Genomic DNA, 18,808 nt, shown 5'->3' on the forward strand with positions numbered 1-18,808 from the left:
ATCATCAGACTCGGAGGTGTCTGGACAGCATACAATATTCTTATTTATAAAATGATGTCTAAGCTTATTAATGCAGAACTTCCTTCTCTTAGCTGAAATACTTAATGTTTCCTCCTCCATTCAGTGTGAAGGGAACATTCTCTGCATTAAGTAGAACTGTACTCCCTTCATGTGTCCATGATAGAAGACTCTGTTTGAATCACAAAACTGCTTATTCGACTACAGCCTTGCAGTAGCAAGATAGCTGACAGATTATTCTGTTTGCAGTTTTCCTGATAAATGCACATTTACCTCCTGATACTTTTTATTGTTTGCATTAATATTCTTTGCAAGGGTGTTTAAATCATCTGGTTTTAACAGGTTGGAACTTACGATGTATGATAGTGCAACGACAGTTGCACTATCAACCTACTGTATAAAACACTGGTGTTATGAACTAAAAAAAGTTTACTTAACTCTGGGATATGGCATGAAATGCTTGATGGGGCCCCATGCTAACTTTATCAACAACTCTTATGCATTATTTTTACCATGGCAAGATAACACATTTTATCATAGTTTATCTCTATATTTCTACATTAATCATGTTTTCTAATTCATTCCTTGAATGAATTAATTATTATGTCATATACTGTTAGTTTATTCAACATGAACAGTCTTTATGAGGCATTGCAGCTTAACAAATGCACCAACTGTAGGATTATAAACTGATTTTGCGTCATTTACGCCGTAAAATGTTGGTAGGTCGTCCGTTATTAATGTTGCCATTTTTAAGGACTGTTAAATTCAGTTTTACAATGGACATTATGACGGTGACGTCTTCACAATGTTGATTTCAAGATGCTAAATATGTCTTGCTGGATCCCTGGTAATAGGCTAAAATATGAATTTATTTCTACCACCAGGGTTGTGACATCTCAATATCAGATTATTGATGCTGATGAATTTATGATAGTAATTAGACTATGTTTTCAAAATAAAATGTGAATGTACAACTAAGAGACAATTTGTCCTGATATTAGCTGTTATGCTAATATCTGTTATGCTCCAAACAAGAAATTGTTTTGTCCTTCTTGTGTTTATTTTTTATTTTTCTTCTTTTGGTAGTCTGATTTCCTTTCTTGTGGAAAGATATTACGTTTTCCTGCCACCTGCTCCTCAACCTGCCTGGGGCAGATCACTCTACACTTAACTCAGTTAAACCAGCAGGAGGCGGGTGTGTGGACTGGATCATTTACACCTTTTTAAAGGGGAGCTGAGGCGTTGAGGAGAACCCAACAATACTGCTGAAGCAAAACCAAGAACCATTTCGTTCAGCCAGGATGAATTTCATTGTGACGTTATTTGAGAACGTTGCTGTGAGCTCCCATCCCTGGACTGGGACTGAATTGTAGCCATGGGATAAATTTACATTTTCAATCAAAACGGCATTTCTGTGAGCTCAGAGTTTCATTTCAATCAGAATGTAATTTGACACTTTGTTTGTTGTTATATAAATAATAAATATGCTGAATGGAGAAATGATGGGAATAGTGATTTAAAAAAGACCAAAACTGACTTCAAGGTGCAGAATCAGGAGGGAAGCGTGGAAAGAACCAATAAAGTTGTTTTTCAGTGGGTGCAGCCATGAAGTTTAGCATTTCTTTATGTCTGCCCTGAGCCAGACACACTTTACATCCCTCCTTGAACTACCAGCCTGTTTGTGACATCCTGAAAGTGCTGCTCTCACCTCAGTCGCAGAACTGAACTGCATTTAAGTGAATTAAATAACATTGCCAACAGCTGCTAAAATAATCCTGTCAGAGGATAAAATGGACAAAGACTTACAGCTGACGGTCAGAGTCTAAGGTATAGAAAGGCTCCTTCACAGCAACAGAATATGATTTTATATCCAGGTAGAAATATTAAACAACATTCCTCATATTTCTTGTGCTGTTGGCAGCACTTCTGGACCCCGCACTCAATTTCTCACAAGCAAGCAACTTCTCTTTACCTTTTTAGGGTTTTGAAATATTATTCTTAGAATTATTTATAAAACTCATTTTCAAACAACTTTACAGATATATTACAAGCACAGATGTACATTAAAAAAGCAAAGACAAACAAAAATATGTATTGTTTTTCTTCCATTTTTAAATAATAAAATACTTTTCATTGTCAGCTTCTGGTTGTAGCTTATAGGTATGAATATTTGGTAACACTTTATTTGACGGGTTGTGAATAACTTTAAAAATTATGCAGCCTTATGTTATTAAAGCTAAAGTTTAATCAGTAATATTTTTATAATAAATTTATGTCAGATCATGATTTCTTGGTTAATGACAAGTTGTCATAACAAAAAGATCTTTGAATAATGTCAACTTTGTATTAAAAGTGTCATGATTTACCGAATGACACTTTAAGACAACAGTCATAAATATTCATGAAGACTTACTCATGTTCATGAGTTCAGGTGTTATGTCATGTTTATGACGGTTTCATGACAGTCTTATTCACAACCTGTCAAATAAAGTGTCACCGAATATTTTTACAATGCACTATTATTTATAACACCAAGTTTTTCAAGGCTTTAATCTAATATGTTAGGAATTATTTGGGCTTAAGAAACTCAAATAGCTTTCCCGACTTGCAGATAATATTACAAGTTCATTACAGGCAGAGCGGTTTATATTAAAAAGTAAAAAAACTATAAATCACTAAGCCAAACAACAACAAAAAAAAGCACCCAATTGCGGAATCATGGCATACCCACACTTATTTTCGTGAATTTTTCACAGCATATTATAACAATACAAAACAATGACATTAGATTGTCCCGAAGTAGGCTTTAAATCTTGTCCCCGAACTGTGAAGCAACGCTTATTGTTTTTGCATGTCAATGCTGTTGCATTCTGAAAGTAGGATTTTAAAAAAACTTCATAAAGATTCATGTTGAGTAAATATAGAATCATATCAATCTGCATATCATTGTAAATAATTGCTACTAATGAATGTTACGAACACAAACTGAGGTCACGTTTCACAAACTCTTACTGCTACAGCATAAGCCATTAAAATACATCTATCTGTAATTTGAATACAATATCCACCTGTTTCCCTGCTCACAGCCTTCAGTGTTCTTTCTTTGGACTTTCGTCAAACATCCCCTCTACTATCGCTACATATGAGAGCAGTCATCAATCTCTCTCTGACTCATTCAATTAAATGCTAGCTTGTTCTTTTTTCACTCACTGGTTGGAGGAGATTAGATGAAGCACAAAGCGACGCTCTGACTTGAATGTTTGGTCTAGAGCAGGTAGCATTCTCTTACGAGGTACTGTGCTGAAACTTCAGCAAAGTACATTTTAATTTTGACCAAGATCTAAAAAAGAAAGGGCCTTTACTAATATCAATAGCAGTGGAATAGTAGTTAGGGACGAAGCGACCTTTCAGCCACGTCCTTGCAGGAGTGGTCAAATAAACTGATTTATGACCCAGGAGTGGAGAGGAAAGCAGGTGCTTTAGGAATCAATTCATCACACTTTATTTTATGTTACCCTCCAACCCCAGCTGATGTAGCAGCTAGAAAGCAGCACAATACAATCTCAGCACATTCGAGCAGTGTTGTATAAAGCACATGTACAATCACAGCTCTGCAGATAATCAGTCTCAGAGCAGTCATTTTCATTCGAGTTTTATAGATGTTAGTGCGATTACATGTGGGATTTCAGTGCTAATTTGTAGAGTCTATTTACACAACCCCATGATGGGGACTTGGGGTAAAGTTAGATAGAGACGATAGATGATCTTTAGGCAGTAGTAGTGCAGGTTCAGTGTATAACACATGTCCAGTACTGCTTCAAATAAGTACGAGACATTAAATGACACACTGGTTATAACTCATAGTGGGTTTGAAGGCAGTCATGGCACCAGCAAGGTCAATTAGGCCATTGCTTTGAAGGCTTGCAGGTGCTGGTTGAAAACGTCAGCACCTTCTTTGGCTGTTTGAAGCTGCTGCTCACACCACTGAGTCAGACTTTTCTGCACCATTCCCTTCCGGTCCTGACTCAGATGGACAATCTGCAAAACATAAAGGGTAAAAATATATTTCCTGACTGCTTAAATATCTTAATAATGTTTGTTATTAGCAAACTGTTCACAGTTTTACAGCAGTATGGGTTCTGGTTGCTTGTTTACTATTTTACCTCTTGCTTTGCAACTTTACAGATCTGCTCAAACTCTTCTTCTGCTGCTTTCTTCACCTCCTCCATCTGAAACACATCACTGTCAACATCACTCCATGCCTCATTGGAGGGTCTTTCCTCTTATCTTTTAAGGCTGGATTACACAGCCAGAATGTTGCTGCCATCTGCTGTTCACCTTAAGGATGTGCATCCACTGTCATAATAATCCTTTCACATATAAAAGTTAAAGGCACTCACAGCATTCTTCTTCACAGGTTTGGCCTTCTCTGCATTCTTGCGGGCATTTTCCAGCTCCACCAGTTTGCAGGTTCTTCTGAAGAGCATCTCCTTCAGGTAGAATAATTTATTTCACACACATCAATACGATTCCGTGAGAGTCGACTCTACCACCAGAGAGCTCACCTTTTCTGCCTCTTGGTATCGCGAGTCCAGGTCCAGACCCAGTCCAAGAGTGTTCATGTCATTCACAGCAATGCTCATCATATTTTTCTGTTCACACAGAAACACATTGATTAGCATGGTACTAATGCATTGAGCATGCTTCTACCATATGAGATGACAAAATAGCTACCTTTATAGAGTCGAATACTTCTGATAGTTTCACACAGACCCTGCAAGCAGAAAGTGTGTTTAATGAACTTGCCAGGCTGTTTAAAAGGATAATGCCGCACATCATATTGACGTGTTATAACAATTGTACTTTATTGGGAGGTTTTGTGTTAGATCAACACATTTCATAATTTTGAGGTGGTGGAAAGGCATACAAGAAATAAATAAACGTATGTCTTTGCATGTATGCAGTTGTGTTATACTCTTTTTTTCAGATGACTGATTAAAGTTTGTGATACTGTTTTATAACCTAACTCTGCTTTAAACTTTTCCATAACCTCCTTGACCTGTGTTTTGTTCCTCAGTCTGTCTTATGCTGTTTGTTCAATAATATTTAACATTTTCCTCCCAATTATGGACTACTTATTGTTGGTCCATCTCATAAAATCCAAGTCAAATTCAAGAAATGTGTTGCTACAAGATAACAAATTATAAACTTGCTCCTTTGTGAAAGTAGAAGCTTTTATAGAGTGAGCAAAACAATGTGGGAAGCAGCTGAAACTGATCCAGGCACCGTCAGTGGACAACAGTTGGTTTATTTTAAAACCACAAAGCCCAGAAGTGGTTTTAGACAGTAATGTATGCAGCAGTTCTTCACTTTTGTAGAAATCGCCATAAAGCACATGCAGCCAAGCGCACCAGCTGCAGTCCTGTGTTTTATGAAGAATTTGAAGCAGGATGTGAGCAACTAGCCCCAAAGCCCGGCATTTACAAGCCTGTGACTTTACTATCTTTCATGGGAATGGGACAATATATAAGCTTTTAAAGATATGATGTGGTTAGGAGTTCAAACATGTTGCTTACTGATAAACGGGCCTGCCCTCGGTTCTGCTCTATAACTGTTTGGAAGCAGTTGAAATAAAAGCAAAAACTAAAACAAAGGAACTGCTGAGGAGAGATCTGAACATCAAGAAAGAACATAAGCATATTCGACTTAAAGTCACACTACAATTCATGTATTTTATCCAGCTTTTCACTAACTGTAACTATATGAAAACATTTGTTTTCTCACCTAGAAAAAGCCCTTTTTTCTGAATCCTCTTCGTTTTCAACACAGAGGTGCAGAGCAGCAGCAAAGTGCCCACAGGCCACAGCTATTTCTGCAAAGAAGTACAATGGATCCTAGTTGTTTACATCATTTCCCTTTTTTGTACCTTTGCCATTTCAGACAATGTAAGCACATCCTTTTGGTGCTAAAGCAGCACTCTGTTCTGAATGTTTCATAGCGCCCTTGCATCGATTGCTTAGTTGTTGGAGATTTTTTGCCACTGTTTTAACAACTGATTTAAAGTGAATTTCTTTTACAAACTCGTTGTGTTGGATTTGAGTATTCCAAATGGTCTAATTGGGAATCAGAACCTCACTAAGTGGAAATAGGATGTATTAGTTGTGTTCAGAAAAGCAATTTTATTAAATAAATTTCTACTTGAGCTTTGAGCATTTTTATGATTAGCATCTCTATAACTCATCAATATATTCAACTGTATGGGGTGATGTGGTGGCGCAGTAATAAAGCACAACCCAACCCTCTCTTATGACCTAGTTTGCTGTCTAACTACTCTCAAATAAAGGCCTTCTGAGCCAAAAAAAACCATTTTACTAAATAAACTGATGTACAATAGTTACAGAAACGATATAGTATCGAGAAAAGGTGGAAAGAAGTTGTTTGTTTATATCACAAGACAGTAGGAAGGGACAAAATGCAGGCTGGAGATGTTTTAGGTAAATGTGTGGCTGGCTGCATTAACTGGTGTTGAACATGTTGCCGCTGCGCATCCAAACAAGTCTCTTACTTTGCTCAGTTAGCACCACATCGAGGAATTTCTGCAAAAAAGGTCAAGTTAAAAGGAATAATGTTAGTAAGTGAGAGAAGGTAGAGAGGAGGTCAAAGAGATAAATAGGTGACTCACTTCCCCCGCCATCCTGGTATGTCCAGTTAGAACAAGGTTATGATCACGTTCCGTCTGAAAAAACTCATCTACATCCTGCAGACAGATTTTTAAAGCGTTTACACTTTCTACCACCTGTGCATACCTTCTATCAGTATAAGTTAATGTTGCACACCTTATGTCCTTCTTTCCTCATTTCTTCCACAGCTTGACTCAGACGGTTGAAAATGTTTCTCCTGACTTTCTGTCTGCCTGGAGGCTGAACACATATAAGAGAGCAAGGTATGTTCAAACAAACACTATATGCACCATTCCACATCCAAATCTCGTCCTTCACCTGTACATCTAACCCCCTAAAGCTAATCTTTCCCCTTTGGTTGAGTGAGATGCTCCTTATAGCCATCTACCAGTCTCTGAAGAAAGTCTGCCCCTCTCCTCATTTTCAGCTGTGAGATACTTCATGAGCTTCTTGCATGCAGAGTTTGTTTCATCTGGGCTTTGACTCAGCTCAGGACCTTTTTTTTTTTTAACCAGCTCTTGATGGATTTGCTGGTATGCTTTGGGTATTTGCCTTTTTCAAATTATGCTCATGAGACTCGTAACTGCTTAGATATTCTTAGTGAAACTCTCAGACATCTTTTAAGATCAGCACACCACACCAAATACTCCAGCTTTAAAGACAGAAAACCTCCTTCCAAATCTGTGATTTAAATAATGAGTGAAGGTGTCATATTTCTTTCCCAGACAATTTTCAAACTTGTTTTCTCACATTTTTGTTGTTTCACTGTAGTAGTTGAGTTTCTCAACTCAACTAATACAATGAGTTGATTCTAGCATTTGTCCAAAAATGCTAGAAAAACACAAGTGCTTTGTTGTGCATGACTGTATTTAACTTAGTGGAAGGGAACAAGTAATATAAGACAATCTGTTGCTGCAGAGCACAAAGGGAAATTATTTATTTCCCTTTGTTGTGGAAATAACAAAGTCCCTTTATTCAGTCTTTCTGAAGAAAGACTGAATAAAGAATCTTTCTTCATCAGAAATGCTTATAACCACACAAGCAAAAGGTTACAAAGCAAAAGCTTAGCATTTTCTGAGTGTGTCACTTTGGTCACATGAGATTTTCCCCTTTGAAACAACCTTGGTGAAAGTTTAACCATTTAATGTGAGTTTGTCTCATATAAAGCTTCTTCAGTGCACTCTATTAAAACCAGCATTGCTTGTTGGAGATAAGTTTGACAGTCAAAAATACAGACAGGTGTTGATGTGCCTGTGGCCACTTACTTCAGTACTTGTCAAGAAGACCTCCACAGCTTTATTTTTGCTGAGTATGCTGTGAGCAGCAACCTGCCGCAGGAAAGTTTCCAGAGCTTTGCAGTACGGCTGCCACTCTCCTAAACCAAGAAAACCTGCAGGAAAAACAACTGTTTTTTACTTCACACAGAAAACACTGCAGAAAAAAAAAAACACATTTAACTGGAAACTCATTAAATGTATGACATTGCTCTTTTGTGCTCAGAGATGTTCGAGTGCACTTACCAAGCTGTTTCATGACCTTCGCAGATGCATTCACCTGAGGCCTCGCCGGAAGAGGGGGGAACTTAAAAACAAGAAAGCAATATCTCACTTATTTATGTTCACAGTTTCTTCCAAAAAAAAAAAAAGCTAAGTGTAAGCTCATTTAACACACAAACCTGACATTATTTTTGCTAGAAAGCATGAAGTTATATATATCAAAATAAGACCAGTAGCATAACCTTTGATAATCACAAGCAGTACCATGTTGAAAAATATATTCTGAAATTTTTTCTAAGTTAACACAATTTTATGAAGGTCTCCAGATAATGCATTGGGGAAAAATATGATATAGCAAGACAGCAGTTCAGACAAGTATGACTGCTCATTTCTAATTTGTTTACAATCATGACTTACAGAAAACCTTTCAAGCACCTCAACATATTATGATAAAAACTTATGTTTTTAAAGACTAACTAATTGTATAATTAGCATGTTACAGATGTTTGCAGATTTGTCCTCATAACAAAGTTCCTTGATGCTCCATTCAGTGACAAAAAGTAACTCGCAAAGTCTGACTTTTCCAACTATAGACATAGAATGAGTGAAAATAGAAAGCATTTACTATAACTCCTTGTATTCCAGGCACATCTTCCTGAGCGAACAAATGCTGCAGAAGCCATTCAAAGTCATCATAGGTCCGGTCCACATGGTACTCTCCTGTCCCAGACAGCTTGAACCGACACCAGAGACCACAAGTCATTTCAGCAGTTAGTTCTTTTAACTTCACTTATCAAACCAATCAGCAGGTGCAGCTCATGCAAAATAACAAAGAGTTGTTCAGCAATCTTCTGACTTTGCAATCTGAAATTATTTATCCGTTCCCACCTTTTGAGAAACAATTATAAAGGTAAGTGTGTCCCCGTCCTGCGAGACTTCTGTAACTTTGATGGTATGTCCATAGACGCTCAGAACAGAAGTCGCCTCGTTCATCTCTTCCTGCTTAAAAAAAATAAAAGGATAAACTGCAGTCAGTATCAACCAAAACAAACCTACATTCAAGGTTTATATTAAAATAATAAAAATCTACATTGCAGTCATTGTTTGCATCAAGTAAAATGCTGTCACATGATACTCACAAGTTTCCAAAAACAAACTAATCCATTACTTACCATCATCTTCAAACCTATAATTTATTCTTTAAGGCTTAATTTCTCTCTGCTTTTGTAAAAAAAAATATATTTTAATCTTCTTTCCTTGCTCTACAAAAAGCACAAAAACTAAGATGATCCTTTGTCTGCTTGTGCTTCAGTCCTCTGCTGCTGAGAAGGCACAGGATATCCTCTGGGTCAAAGTGCACTCTGTCCCAGAGAGACATGAAAAAAAGTAAAACTGTTGCAAATATAAAAGTGCTGTTGCAGGGAAACAGATGAGTAAACAATGTGTTAGTCTTTAACTCTGGACCGTTGACACACCCACACAGGAAAACTGCCCTAACGGTTCGTTCACTTATCTAGCCGTCAGCTTTACAACCTTGTAGCCACTTAATTTACAATTTATCTCACAAAGAAGAATAAAAGACGAGTGCTTCCAAAGGACAACACTACAACCACAAACTTCAATTAATTTTAGCGGAATATTACCAACACATGTGGTTTATTATTGTAAAGAGGATAGTAGAGTGGGGTTTTTTCTTGCCACTCTACCATGAAGGCCAGATTTGTTGATCTTATCGCAATAGAGAGGAGTCAAAATCCTCTCTATTCCACAGAAGAAAATGTGCACCTCCTCCAGAGTTACCATGGCAGTTATCTTGGCAGCTTCTCAAAGGAAGATTACTCTTCTTTCCACTTCACAACTGTGTGCCATTTTGTGCTGGTTTACCTGATAAATCCCCACAAACTGAACTGAAGCTTGAGTTTTAAACATGACTTTAGTAAAGCGCCGTCTCAGCATAATGAATACAGAATACAATTTCCTTGAAAAACTTTATTATAAATAAAAGAGGGTATATTAAAACTATAAATCAATAGTAATGCTCCTCCTCATTTCCATCATCAAAATAAAAGCTGAAGGCAGTCTCTTCAGAGCTGTAATGTCTGTCGTGAATGTACTCCTCATCCTCTTCCTCTTCCTGGAAGAAGCTCCAGTGAACGTGTGGTTCATCCATAAAGGCACTGTCATGGAAATCCTGGAATAAGTCTGAGAAACTGAAGTGGAAGCTGGTCTCATCCTCATCCTCAAATGAGGCCTGGTTTTCCAAGAAGGCCTCATGACCCACGCTGTCATAGAGACGCCTTTTCTTCTTATCTGACAGCACTGCATAGGCTGGAGGAGAACAAAACACGGAAAATAAACATGTCTTTAACTTCAATGATACATTCAAAATTTTATTTTTAAGATAACGAAACATTAGTCCAAGGCATAATTCAATTGGACCACTGCTTAGCTTTCTCATGCCAGCAGGGGGAGCTCAAGAACAACCCCTATGAAACAAAACACAGATATCAAAATTACTTATTTCTAGTTACGTTTATAAAAACAATGAATTTTTAGATTTGCTTCAAATGTTTAGCAATAGCATATTTTAAAAAATTGAAAATGAAAATGCATTTGGGGGATTTAAAAGAACTGAAAAAATATATAGTTGTACAAGTGAAAGTATTTATAGTTTGATACTAAAAATCATAATTAGAGATGCTCTGATCAAAATTTGAGGCAGTTTTGTGACCTTGAGTTTTTGTAAAGCTTTGAATTGTTGATACAGAGTCTTCGACATGTCTGTTTTCTGATTCACTTAATATAATACGAGGAGAATATATTATCATTAACATATATTCCCACCTTCTTGCCATGAATCATTAACTATTTATATTATGGGCTGAGGTGGCCTTACCCTCTGTGTGTAAGAGCAGAATTGCTGTAAAGCAGGGTTTTGCTAATGTTTTTAATCAAAGAAAAGATTTTTGACTTGACAATTTAAACTAACCTTAAACTTGTATTTTGAATTTCAAACTGAAAGCTCAGTTTTCATGTTAACCATCTAGAAAATCTAGACTGTTCCTTTAGCTCTGAGGTTTTCTAAAGGCTGCCAACAGTTCACGATAAACAGAGGCTGAAACCATAAAAGGACAAAAGAGAGTGACTTTGCTGTGCTACATTTAGCCTTCCTGATATGAACTCAATCTCTCTTATTCCTTCACAGCATCATGCAGTTGAAAGCACATTTCACCTATGACAGCTTTTACATTTCACTCATATTGAAAAGGCTAAATTTTACATTACTTCACACAGCAACAACATCCATCCTGAAGAGGTTTTTTTGGCAGTGTGACCAACAGGGCTTGCAGCATCTCCGGTGCTTCAAGTGTCATTTTGCCTGCTCACCACTGTACTGTAGTTCCAACCATGTATCAGTTCATACCCTAGTACTTACTTTTCCATATTTTATGTTTAGACAACTTTAAGGAAGTGTCATTTTTTGACTCCGATAAGACTAATAAGCAACAACTGGCTTAAACTTAATTTGGTTAAATCAGGGGTCATAAAAACAGGTATAGAGTTACATTCAATACCTGAATTTGTAGCACATCTATGACCATAATTCATAAAAAATACTTCACTGGAAGCAGAAATAAACTGATGTAATGGTTTAAGCATGGGTGTGAAATTGTTTACTTACAGTATGAAGTGGATTTAGGCCTAAAAGGCATCATGTAGGTTTGAAATAGCTCTATAGGTCAAGGGGGGAATGGATCCAAAACTTGTGTTCATTGAACCAATAGGCCAGCAGCAATTTCTTATGCCTTGTTGCTGATATAATCATATCTGCTGTTTGTTTCAGTTGGAGTCACATATCATGGACGATGTAACTCTTAAGTGAATTGTTAGATAAAGGACAGAATGTCTTTTGTTCCCAAACTGTCCTCTAGATAAGACTGGCAGAGGCAGACTGAATGAGCAAGTCAGAGAAATGACGTTGTTGCCACAATTCACTGCTATCTGAGCAATAAATTATACCAAGTAGAATTTGTGCCCCAAATTAAATTCTCACACACAATCGTTCTGCTCTGACACTTTGCTGTAAAGGAGAAAACCATTCCATATAATGACATTTAGATGCAGCATCGTTTACCTTCTGCAATCTCCCTGAAAGTGGTTTCAGCTTGGGCGCTCTTGTTCTTATCAGGGTGGTACCTCACTGCCAGGCTGCGAAAAGACTTTTTTATCTGGGTGTCCGAGGCTGTCCGCTCAACATTCAGGGTGTCATAGAAACTTCTCACTGTCTCCGAGGCTGAGGCTTGCTGGTCTTCAGTCAAGCACAGGAGCAACAAGACCAAACAGGCTCGCATCCTGAGGATAGCAACTTGTCCTGCCATGTTGAACGCCTGAAAGACAATGGAGAAGCTCGAAACAAAGTTTATCTAGGAGATTAGAGCGGGGGCTGTCTGGCTTTTTGACAGCTTCATTTCCATATGCATACAACGCTATCTAGATTACGTGTGAACAGCAGAAGCGGAGGATAACGAACGTTTTGACTTACCAGAAATGGCGTTTAAAAAGAGCTAAATCCAAGTAAAGTGGCGTACAGCCGCTTCTAAACTCTATAAATGCATCTTGATATCAAACGAGCGCTATTTCCTTGTTAAAAGCGAGCACACCGAAGCACAATTGTGTGACAGTTCACTAACCTACCGCTAGAGGCCAGTGAAAAACAACAAACGTCTTCTTCGTTGGTAGTTAAGGATGCATCAAGAAAGGAGGTAAACAGCACTCTTTGGTCAGGTCCTGAGGTATTTCTAAATACTTCTTGTTAATAGCTATATTATTGTTAAACTGATCGCAGAGCTCTTGAACACCCTTTCTGGCTGTAAACCACTCAACTCCTCTTTCCGTCTGGTAAGGAGCTGTTAGCATTTAGCCAGGTAGCAAAGTTTGCTAGCGGTTAGCTCTGCAGCGAGGTCGCCCCAATCTTTTAAACCGATTTGGTCCAGGATCTGATGGAATATAGTGATGATTATTTACCGATAAAGACTACAGCAATTAAACCCACTTGCCATTTTCTGTTGTTTCCCAGTATATTAACTTTTGACCATTAGCAAGTAACAATAGTGGTACGAACCATTTTCCGTGGTTTGTCACGTGTATTTAATCTATTGTCTTATTTATTTGTATCGGTCTCTCGTCAGGTCAGCTGTTTAAATGTATGGATTAGCATAAAGACACTTGCCCCAAGGTTTCTAGAAGTTTTGAGAAATACCTTGTATCTTTTAGGTTCTGGCTAATTGTTTAAGATTTGGGTTTTTTAAAAGTATGTTTAATTTACCTGAACTCATAAGGTAAATTATGACTAACTTACTAAATAAGTTAAGTTTACTCCAAAAATCATATTATTTGATTCTTGAGCAGATTATTTATTTGTTTTAATTCCAGGTTCAATAAAAAATTTAAACAAACGTTAAGTTATTTAAAGATTACGTACAATGTTTGCATTTTACAACATGCACATTTAAAAAAAAAATAAGACAGGATATTTCTCTTTCACTGTTTTAATAGTGAATATACACTATTTAGATCATCTGCCTTCTCAGACATTAACTTAAGCAATCCCCCGTTCTTAATCCGATTAAGGTGGTGACAACTATTCAAGTTGCAATAAAAAATCATTAACATAATTGATTACATACATGCTATTTATATTACTTGAATGTTATTTTAAATCACTTTTGAATGAAATAGGTTTTTACACAACTACTTTGATACTTTGCTTGGCAAACCTATTATAACCACTTCTTATCTATACACTGGACAAATTGAAAATCAAAAACATTCATTTAAACATGATGTTTGGACCTGTAAAATCTTCTTTGGCATCTGTAACATCAACGTTTATTGCGTTTGACTTCCAAATCTGTTTATTTAAATTATTTCAATAATCTTGTTTTGCAGATGAATGAGTACTGGATTGCATTACTCCAAAGGAGAAAAACAGAAGGCAGTACATAATCTGTTGACTTGTGTATGTGCACATTTGGCAGGTCACTTCAGTCAACCCCTCCCACACACATGAGTCCAATTTTCTCTTGGAGCAGGGCCAAGTGCCATGCCTGACCGGGACAGTTCCTACCTGTCAGGTGGTGGTGGGAGTGGCGGTACTCTGGGTGAGGAAGGAGGACCTGGTTCTGGTTTGGTGGGAGGCTCGGCGGACTGCAGAGGCGGTTCTGGGGGAGGTGTTGGTGGGAACATCTCTGGCTCAGGGGGCATGGGTGGAGGGACGGCGCCCGGAAACAGCAATGGTTTTGGGAATGGTGGAGGAGGGGGACCAGGTGCAGGACTGGCTCTAGACGGTGTTTGCAGGGACTTCATACGCAATGTCTGCAAGAGAGGGAAGCGTTGCCGCTTCAAACACCCAGACTTTAATGAAGTGCCAGACCTGGGAGTGCAAAAGAATGAGTTCATCTTCTGTCATGACTACCAGAACAAGGACTGCATGCGCTCCAACTGCCGCTTTGTGCACGGGTCTAAAGAGGATGAGGACTATTACAAGAAAACAGGAGAGCTGCCCCCCAGACTACGAGGGAAGGTTGCGGCGCGACTTGGCCTCTCCCTGATGGATCTCCCTCTCAGCCGAGGTGAGGTTCCAATCTGCAGAGACTTCCTTAAGGGGGAATGCCAGCGAGGAAACAAATGTAAATTTCGCCATGTCAAAAAAGACTACGAATATGAACCTTCAAGAGCTGGGGTGGGTGGGGTCGTGGGGCAGGGAACCATCGGGATGGTGAACACGGGTGGAGGGATGGGTGGAGGAGGAGGCGGCGTCTGTGGAGGAATGCAAGGACTTGTTGGAGGTGGGGGTAACCTGATGGGGACGGGCTGCCCCAGCCTGGGCAGCTGCAGAGATGCAGGTCTGTCTGGGGTAGTGGGCATGGGCGGAGGTGGAATGAGCGGTTGTCTGTCCATCGGTTCTTCAGGACAGCGGCGGTATGACAGAAGCTCCGTGTATGACCCGCTGCTCGAAAGTGGGCTGTTTGATGCCGGTTCTTTGGAGGCATCTATTGATTACACTGGTCTACAGCTGAAGAGGCGGCGGTTGGAGGGGCTTCGACTGACCGATTCGAGCGGAGGAGGGCACTACGAGTTGGGGGTTCAAGCTGCTCTGCCACCCCGTCCTCTGGAGTACAGATTCCTGGAGGAAGAAAATTCCCTGCTGAGGAAGAGAGTGGAAGAGTTGAAAAAACAGGTTAGATCAGAAAACTCCAGTCTTCAAGGGTTGGTGTCCTGCAACTTTTAGATGTGCCTCTGCTGCACCACACCTGAATAGAATAATTAGATCATTAGCAAGGCCCTGGAGAACTTATCTACACAAAGAGGAGGTAATTAAGCCATTTCATTCCAGTGTTTTGTACCTGTGGCCCAAATAAAAACTGCAGGACAGCGGCCCTTGAGGACTGGAGTTTGACACCTGTGGGTTAGATGAACTGATTTATATCATTTGAATGTTGTATAGCTTGAAAAACGGGTGGGCACAGATCAGTATGTAATGTAGGATTTAGATCATTTTTTTTACTATTTAGAATTTAAAACATTTAGAAATGCCCAGACGCCTAAAATAATGACCTTTTATTGAATATCAAATCTTCATGCAACTTTGATGTTGCACAACTCGTGCAGAGCAATTTCAACTAGGTGAATGTTTTTAGTGTGTCATGAAAACAAAATCTAGAAAATAAGTCTGGAATGTTTTAAAATGAGAACATCATAAGCAAATCTGCAAAAGGTGACATGAACTTTTCTCCTGAAGTGATTGGTAACATGAAAATAAATATTTTGATTATTGAGATTATAGAGCAGAGCATTCAGAGTTGCATAGGAATATATTTGTCATTGGTATATTTGCTGTTGAGGAGAACTGTCAGAAAAAGTCAAAACATTTACAAACCTCAGGGATAAATTCCTTAAATGGTCTAAAGAATGAACTTATTTGATCTTATGTTTGTACTGCTTTTTACTCACAGTATTTTCTAAGTCATGTTTTGTGTGTTCCTCAGGTTTCCAATCTCATTGCCACCAATGAGGTCCTCCTGGAGCAGAACGCCCAATTTCGGAGCCAAGCCAAGGTGATGACTCTGTCCTCCACTCCTGCTCCCACTGAGCAGAATCTGGCGCCCCCTGTGGGTGCAGTGAGCTCTTACAACCACAGCATTGCTCAGACCCACACCACCCTCAGCAGTGCTGGGCTGCAGCCTCGGCCCGTCACTCAGCAAGACCTGGTGGCTCCCACTGGCGCCCCTGCTGCTCCGCCCACTAATGCGGCCCCACCCACTGCTCCTCCGCCGCACCTCAACCCGGAAATCACGCCTCTCTCGGCTGCCCTCGCACAGACCATCGCTCAGGGAATGGCGCCACCCGTTTCCATGGCCCAGGTGGCGGTATCCGTGGCACCGGTGGCCGTGTCCATGACCCAGCCTTTACCTGGCATCACTATGAGCCACGCTACCACCCCGATGGTATCGTATCCCATCGCAAGTCAAAGCATGAGGATCACGACCCTGCCTCACTGAATACATGTTGAACCCTTCAGTCAGACTCTAGCGTCCTAAAGGGGAATTTTTAACATGAATGATCTTTTTTTGTGTGTGTTTGGGACTAAAGTTGTGAAAAAACAGAGAAATGTGAGATGTGGACACATTTATTTCTCAACAGGAAGACAATATGAAGAGTTATTTCTGTGTTGCATGGCAACATTATAAGTATCAGTTTCCTGCAGACTGGCAGATCTGTGAACTGTCACAAAGCTCTGTGTACCACGGGCGAGATTTTCTCCCAGAGATGTCAACAAACTCAAAGTGTGAACTTTCCCTCAGTCTAAGAAGATTCCTGTTCCTCCATGTTTCCACACAGAAGAAAACAGTCTGTGTTTATATTTTTGTGGCTTGAACTGTTGTAAATTAATTTTGGTACTTAAAAAAAATCTTTAGCAACCACTTAATGAGGAGTGCTGTTTTATTTCTCTGTGTTAATCATTTTTAATGCTTATAGAAACTTTAATTTCTTTTAACTGGTAGGTGCAGACAGCTAAGTCAACTGTTGGCAGACATGGTTTCAAATACCAAATGCTTCCAACATCCTGTTGCCTCAGTTGTTTGGGTGGAGTCATGTGTGTAAACTTAAAAATAATCCCTTTTTCTTCAGGAGCTTGAGATCCGTCTCTCCTTCAAAAAGCTGTTACATTTATCCGTGTCCTCTGAGTGTCTTCATAAACATGGGAAATTGTGAGATCCATCAGATTCTGCAGACTTTGTAGGGTTTCACTTTGCTGTTTTTGAATTAACTTTTATTTATAAATGTGTTTTTAATCATTCCTCTAAAAGGGTATAAGCAGCTTTTTAGGACACCTAAAAAGCTTGAGTTCAAAGAGAACAAGTTTTTAAAAGCAGTCATGCACACTGAAAACACATTTTACTACTTTAAATGTCACATTCACAGTTAAGTTAAAAACTAATCTTAATAGTTGACCTGGGAAATTTGTCATGCACACTATTGATGGGGGCAGAAAAATTAGCAAGTAACTGTTTTTTTCTGACCATGATTGCTTGTAAACACACTAAACTTGGCTGTTCCTTCCTGAATCGTCTCGTGTTTAGTGCCTGCTCACCAGATGTCACTGCCAAAGAGCAAATGAGTAAGTATGAGTTGTCATCTCCGTTTGTTTTTCTTACATTGAGAAAACTACTCAACTGAAAAGACATGTTTTTCTAATGTTGATGGTGTATATTCATTCACCCAGCTTTACCGTTATGTGCAGCAAGTTGTGCTTCTGTGTAATTTAATCTTAGTGTAAATATATCTGTGCATTTGTTAAAAGGACATCTATGTAAACGCAATTAATTTGGTCTTTATGCAAGAGTGGCCGCAAGAAAACTATTGCCGAGAGAAAGTCAAATCAAGTCCCTTCAGCTTGCCACAATTGTATTGGCCACAGAAAACAGAAAAAAGTCAGCAGAGACAAAACTTAAAACTTTTTCCTAAATGCAAAATGTAGTGTGTGGTGGAAACCTAAAACTGTAAACCACCCTGATATGACAGTGGCAGCATCATGCTGTGAGGTTTGTTTTACTCTAATAGGGACAGAAACGCTGATCAGAGTTGATAAGATGGATGAAGAGTAATTCATGGTTATCTGGAAAATAATCCTAGAAACTGCAAAAGACCTGAGAATGACGTGTAGGTTTGCCTTCCTAAAGCAAATGACACCAAATACATACAACATACTGTATCTCCCTACATAAAACATACACATTCATGTATTACAATTACATATTCATAGGTTAATGACCTAACTTAAATTTAACTGAGATTCTGTGGGAAGTCCTAAACTGCTACATGAAAAGAGACTAACTGTACTGGTAACAAAGTACAGTTGCTACAAAACATAGTTCTAAAGTATTGCTAAATGGGGGCTGAATACATGAAAAGTAAAAATCTTTTACTTTTAAGATTTTACTTTCATCGTGAGTCACAATTTTTCTTGATCTGACACAAAAAAAGCCCAATGAAATTTATATTTCTTATATACCATGCCAAAACATTAATGGGCTATGAACAGTTTTG

General features: G+C 38.8%; 3 protein-coding genes across 11 annotated transcripts; 1 reads left to right on the forward strand and 2 right to left on the reverse strand.

Moving 5' to 3' along the window:
• Window positions 1–3,507: 3,507 nt before the first annotated feature.
• LOC102232801 (sorting nexin-6-like) lies at window positions 3,508–9,577 on the reverse strand. 2 transcript variants are annotated; one of them, XM_005799914.2, is made up of 14 exons: window positions 9,370–9,577; window positions 9,086–9,196; window positions 8,823–8,930; window positions 8,222–8,282; window positions 7,967–8,091; window positions 6,858–6,941; window positions 6,704–6,778; window positions 6,587–6,617; window positions 5,806–5,893; window positions 4,756–4,795; window positions 4,587–4,673; window positions 4,422–4,511; window positions 4,185–4,250; window positions 3,508–4,059 (listed from the first exon to the last, which is right to left on the reverse strand). In XM_005799914.2, the coding sequence occupies exons 1-14, from the start codon at window positions 9,373–9,375 to the stop codon at window positions 3,922–3,924; spliced, it is 1,110 nt and encodes a 369-aa protein (XP_005799971.1). In that variant the 5' UTR covers window positions 9,376–9,577; the 3' UTR covers window positions 3,508–3,921. The 2 variants fall into 2 exon arrangements, with proteins under 2 accessions (XP_005799971.1, XP_023181333.1); XM_023325565.1 differs by having other exon boundaries at window positions 9,086–9,199; window positions 9,370–9,576.
• A 600-nt stretch (window positions 9,578–10,177) lies between these two features.
• LOC102233062 (dnaJ homolog subfamily B member 9-like) lies at window positions 10,178–12,869 on the reverse strand. 2 transcript variants are annotated; one of them, XM_023325574.1, is made up of 3 exons: window positions 12,741–12,867; window positions 12,333–12,585; window positions 10,178–10,525 (listed from the first exon to the last, which is right to left on the reverse strand). In XM_023325574.1, the coding sequence occupies exons 2-3, from the start codon at window positions 12,574–12,576 to the stop codon at window positions 10,224–10,226; spliced, it is 546 nt and encodes a 181-aa protein (XP_023181342.1). In that variant the 5' UTR covers window positions 12,577–12,585; window positions 12,741–12,867; the 3' UTR covers window positions 10,178–10,223. The 2 variants fall into 2 exon arrangements, with proteins under 2 accessions (XP_023181342.1, XP_005799972.1); XM_005799915.3 differs by having other exon boundaries at window positions 12,333–12,869.
• A 43-nt stretch (window positions 12,870–12,912) lies between these two features.
• zc3h10 (zinc finger CCCH-type containing 10) lies at window positions 12,913–17,168 on the forward strand. Of its 7 annotated transcripts, none has more exons than XM_023325562.1 (3): window positions 12,913–12,960; window positions 14,236–15,437; window positions 16,246–17,168. In XM_023325562.1, the coding sequence occupies exons 2-3, from the start codon at window positions 14,301–14,303 to the stop codon at window positions 16,756–16,758; spliced, it is 1,650 nt and encodes a 549-aa protein (XP_023181330.1). In that variant the 5' UTR covers window positions 12,913–12,960; window positions 14,236–14,300; the 3' UTR covers window positions 16,759–17,168. The 7 variants fall into 7 exon arrangements, with proteins under 7 accessions (XP_023181330.1, XP_023181327.1, XP_023181326.1 ...); XM_023325559.1 differs by having other exon boundaries at window positions 12,914–12,960; window positions 14,147–15,437; XM_023325558.1 differs by having other exon boundaries at window positions 12,936–12,990; window positions 14,147–15,437.
• The last annotated feature ends 1,640 nt before the right edge of the window (window positions 17,169–18,808 follow it).

The sequence above is a fragment of the Xiphophorus maculatus genome, chromosome 20 (genome assembly GCF_002775205.1).
Source record: "Xiphophorus maculatus strain JP 163 A chromosome 20, X_maculatus-5.0-male, whole genome shotgun sequence".
Classification (NCBI taxonomy): domain Eukaryota; kingdom Metazoa; phylum Chordata; class Actinopteri; order Cyprinodontiformes; family Poeciliidae; genus Xiphophorus; species Xiphophorus maculatus.